Source organism: Acyrthosiphon pisum, unplaced genomic scaffold (assembly GCF_005508785.2).
Source record: "Acyrthosiphon pisum isolate AL4f unplaced genomic scaffold, pea_aphid_22Mar2018_4r6ur Scaffold_21079;HRSCAF=22977, whole genome shotgun sequence".
Classification (NCBI taxonomy): domain Eukaryota; kingdom Metazoa; phylum Arthropoda; class Insecta; order Hemiptera; family Aphididae; genus Acyrthosiphon; species Acyrthosiphon pisum.
This window is the reverse complement of record NW_021770506.1, coordinates 9,573-13,556: the sequence shown is the minus strand read 5'-3', so window position 1 is coordinate 13,556 and position 3,984 is coordinate 9,573. Positions and strand designations below refer to the sequence as shown.

General features: G+C 37.7%; 1 protein-coding gene across 1 annotated transcript; it reads right to left on the bottom strand.

Moving 5' to 3' along the window:
• Positions 1–7: 7 nt before the first annotated feature.
• On the bottom strand, positions 8–1,992 carry LOC103308364 (the record flags this gene model as incomplete). The annotated part of the gene is made up of 3 exons (XM_029492241.1): positions 710–1,992; positions 285–514; positions 8–215 (listed from the first exon to the last, which is right to left on the bottom strand). Coding segments are annotated over exons 1-3 (1,721 nt in total), but the record flags the coding sequence as incomplete, so codon positions are not given.
• Between the last annotated feature and the right edge of the window lie 1,992 nt (positions 1,993–3,984).

Here is a 3,984-nt window from a genome sequence, read left to right as displayed (position 1 = left end):
ATCACACATCTCTGGAGACATGTTGATAATTGAAACTGGTACTAATTGCATGAGCAAAATTACAGTTCTATTTTTTTTGCTGTAGAATCTCATGCGTAGATCTTCCAGGACATTGTCAAGAATAGGAATATACAAAACTCTTCTATAGTACTCCTCGGGATTACTGGCTGGAGTGTTGGATCGATGAGTTTGACGTTTAGATGTGCGTGGTACTGCTATATTAATATCCAATTTTGTCATAATAGTCTTACATTTTTCAAATAATGCTTTAAAATATGATTCACAATTTAAACGCTTGTCTTCTAAATTTTTTACAATTGAATCTATGCAGTTTTCAGCACTAACAATATCTTGTGCGGTTCCTTGTAATATCCTGCTTGCTGCTGCTGTAACACTTAGTATTTCAGTCATTGTATACAAAGTTAATACAAAGTCACAAGTACAAATTGATAAGAGCAATGTTTTTGCCTTTGATGATGACACCACATCATTCCATTCAGTTATACATACTAAGCTATCAATTATTTCAATTAGATTTACTTGAAATTCAAAAATACTTTCATGTCGCTCAACCCACCTAGTGTCACACAGTCCAGTAATAGAGCGCTTACATCCTTTAAGATTATTTTTTAAAATAAAATTTCTTTTGGATGACATATTAAAAAATGACAATATTTCTCTTATTATGCTCATATTATTTCTGACCAACTGGACATTTGATGATTTAGAAATACTTAAATTTAAGGCGTGGTTGGAACATGGACTAAAAATTGCATTTTCACAATTGGTCTGGACACGTTGGACAGCTCCGTGAACTACTGATGTCATGACTGAACACCCATCTGTTCCAATGCCGACACATTTATTTAAATCTAGTGACATACTTTGCATAGCAGATACAACAATGTTTCCTAAGACTTCACCTGTTAATTTTGGCTCTATGTTTGGGTTTTCATGTTCATCTATTGCTAAATCTACAATATTCTTTTCTTTATGAAATGCATCATCATGACAATTTATAAAACCTACAAATTTTTCATGGACATTGTTTTTATTGTCTATATATCTCAATATTAAGCTTAATTGAGAAACATGGGAGACATCTGTAGTTTCATCAAAAACTACACTGTAATATTTAAAATTTTTTACATCATTTAAAATGCATGTCAGCAACTCATCTTTAATGCAATCAATTATATTTTCCTGAGTTGTGTGAGAAATATATGTAGCTTTTGAATTACATGTTTTTAAATGTTTTTCTAAAATAGCATCACCTGATGCCACACGAAATTTTAACAATTCTCTGAAATTACCCTCATTAATAACAGATGAAGTTGTAGTAGAAGTATTTAATATGCCTTGGTCTCGATGCCCTCTTAGAGCTATATTTTGACGCCCAAGAAATAGTATGGACTCAATAATGGGTCTGAGTCGTTCACGGTTTTCAGCCACGGTTTTCATTCTATTAGAATTCAAAACATTGACTATTTCTGTTTGTGGGTTTTTATAAGTATTCAAAAAATCAAGAGCTACTTGTACAGCATTTTTATGATACAAATGATTACTGTGTACACTAAAATCTCCATCTGCACCCATAATTTTAGCAAACTTAGTTAGAGGAGAGTTGACAAATTTGTTTAGTGTAACATTTTTATCTTTTCCACCTTTAACAGCAAACAGCACACAATATTTGCAAAATAATCCACCTTTATATGGAGAATATACCAACCAAGGATAATTTTCAAAATGAGATTTTTTTAGGTACCGTTTCTCTTCTTTTCCCTTTTTTAAATGGACACTAAATGGATATACAAATTCATTTGAAGGAATATTATTCATTTCAAGTAATCTAACCTTAATAAAATCAGATGGACATAGATTTGAGCCTTGTAAATAATTTCCAATATCTGTACTAAAATCATGACAATTTGAAACTGACTGACTTGAGTCACTAGTTGATAGTGTAGCCTCAGATAGTAGACTAGTAGACATTTTCAGCGGTTCTGTATCTTTTGAAATCGAAATGACAGTCGCAGTTTTAGTGGTAGTTGTAGTAGTTGTATCAGAAATTATCGGGTTCACTATTCCTGTAATTTTTGACGTTTATTAGAAAGCCACGAAGTAAGCATATTATTATTAGAAAAAACTTTTTGACGTTTGTTGCCATTTCCAATTTCATCGTTTGAGCCACTCATATTTTTAAACTAAAATAAAAAAATTAATAAGAATTTAAGAAAACGCAGAAACACAAACTCAACGCACAAGCTAGAAATCGCCTAACTATTAAATATTAACATTTAATGATATTAATAATATAATGATAAAATATGATAACAATTAACATGATAATAAATCACGTTATCACACAGATATGTATACACCGATAACCATAAATGTTTAATATCTATGCCGATACCAGTATACCACATAAGTATTTATTTATTTATTATCTTTATCTAAACAGTAATGGTTATCCATAGATAATAATTATTAATATTGTGGTGATTAGTTTTTCTACTTAGGTATAACGGTAAATTAAAATGTTAATCAATTATTATTTTGTTGACATTGAGAGTAATTATTATATTATACATTAAAAAATTGTTACGGGGGGGGGGGGGAACGCCCCTTCGCCCCCCCCCTTGGGGACGCGCCTGAAGCCTAATATAATATAGGTATTCGTGCTCTCTCCGCGACGTCAATCGGTCCCGGGTAACGGGAATAACGGGCAAACTTGTCAAAGGCGGTAAAACTCTGAGAATGTGAAAAACTGAGTAAAAAAGCCTGTATATAGCGATACCTACTCGACGGCGGAGGCGCGGGACGTCCGCATTCCGCGACCACGCTCAGCCCCAGGACTCGACACGGTGGAAGTGCAGCCGGGAAAAAAGTACGGCCTCGCGCGGCATAAAAATTTAGCGGGGAAGGCGAATAAGTCTTCGACGGGGCCGTGCGAGGTCCGTAAAGGCGGTGCAATTCGAATTTTTTAAAAAAAAAAGTCAAAAACGTTTTTCGTTATATATAATAGCGAAATGTAAATAACAAAAAAAAAAAACGCAGAAAAAAAAATTAAATTTACCACGGCCGCCGCAAATTAATTCGAATCCCGGAGGGGCCGGGATCGAAACCACGACCCCGGGTCATCCGCAACTACGCCTAACCGACCTGCCTACCTACTGACCGGATTCGTCGCTCCCGGCTCTCGGTATATAATAACGAAGCTCATCGAGAAAAATTTCGTTATATTTGATAGAGGCGGAACTGATAGCGAAAGATAAATAACGGAAAAAAATAAGAAAAAAAAAAATTCAATTTAACACGGCCCGCGGCCGCCGCAAATTAACGATATTCCCGGCGATCGATATCTAAACCACGATCCCCGGGTCATCCACACCTACGCCTAACCGACCTGCTTAAGTCGTTCCGCCGTCCCGGCGAATTACGGACGCGATCCGCACGTCCACTTCGGGCGTCGGACGGCGGACTACCAGCTTCGCCGCTCTCGGACGTCAAGAACGCGATGTTCGTGAAAAAAATCGAACGTCCCGACGCATATATTTATGCCTCTATATAGCGATACCTACTCGACGGCGAAGATATCGGCTGTCTGCTTTCCGCGACGCCGCTACGCCCGGGGACTCCCCCCGGAGAAAGTGCGGCCGCGGGCGGCCTATAAATTTAGCGGGGAAGGCGAATAAGACTTCGACGGAGCCGTGCGAGGTCCGTAAAGGCGGTGAAACTCGAATTTTTAAAAAAAAAATCAAAACATTTTCGTTAAATATGATCCGCCGCCCTCAGACGTCGATTATGCGAGATTTTGCGAAAAAAATCGAGTCTTCCGACGCATGTATTTATTCCTGTATATACAGCGATACCTACTCGACGGCGGAGCCGCGGGACGTCCGCGTTCCGCGACCCCGCACTGCACCGGGACCCGACACGGCGGAAGTGCGGCCGAGAGCGGCCTATAAATTTAGCGTGGAA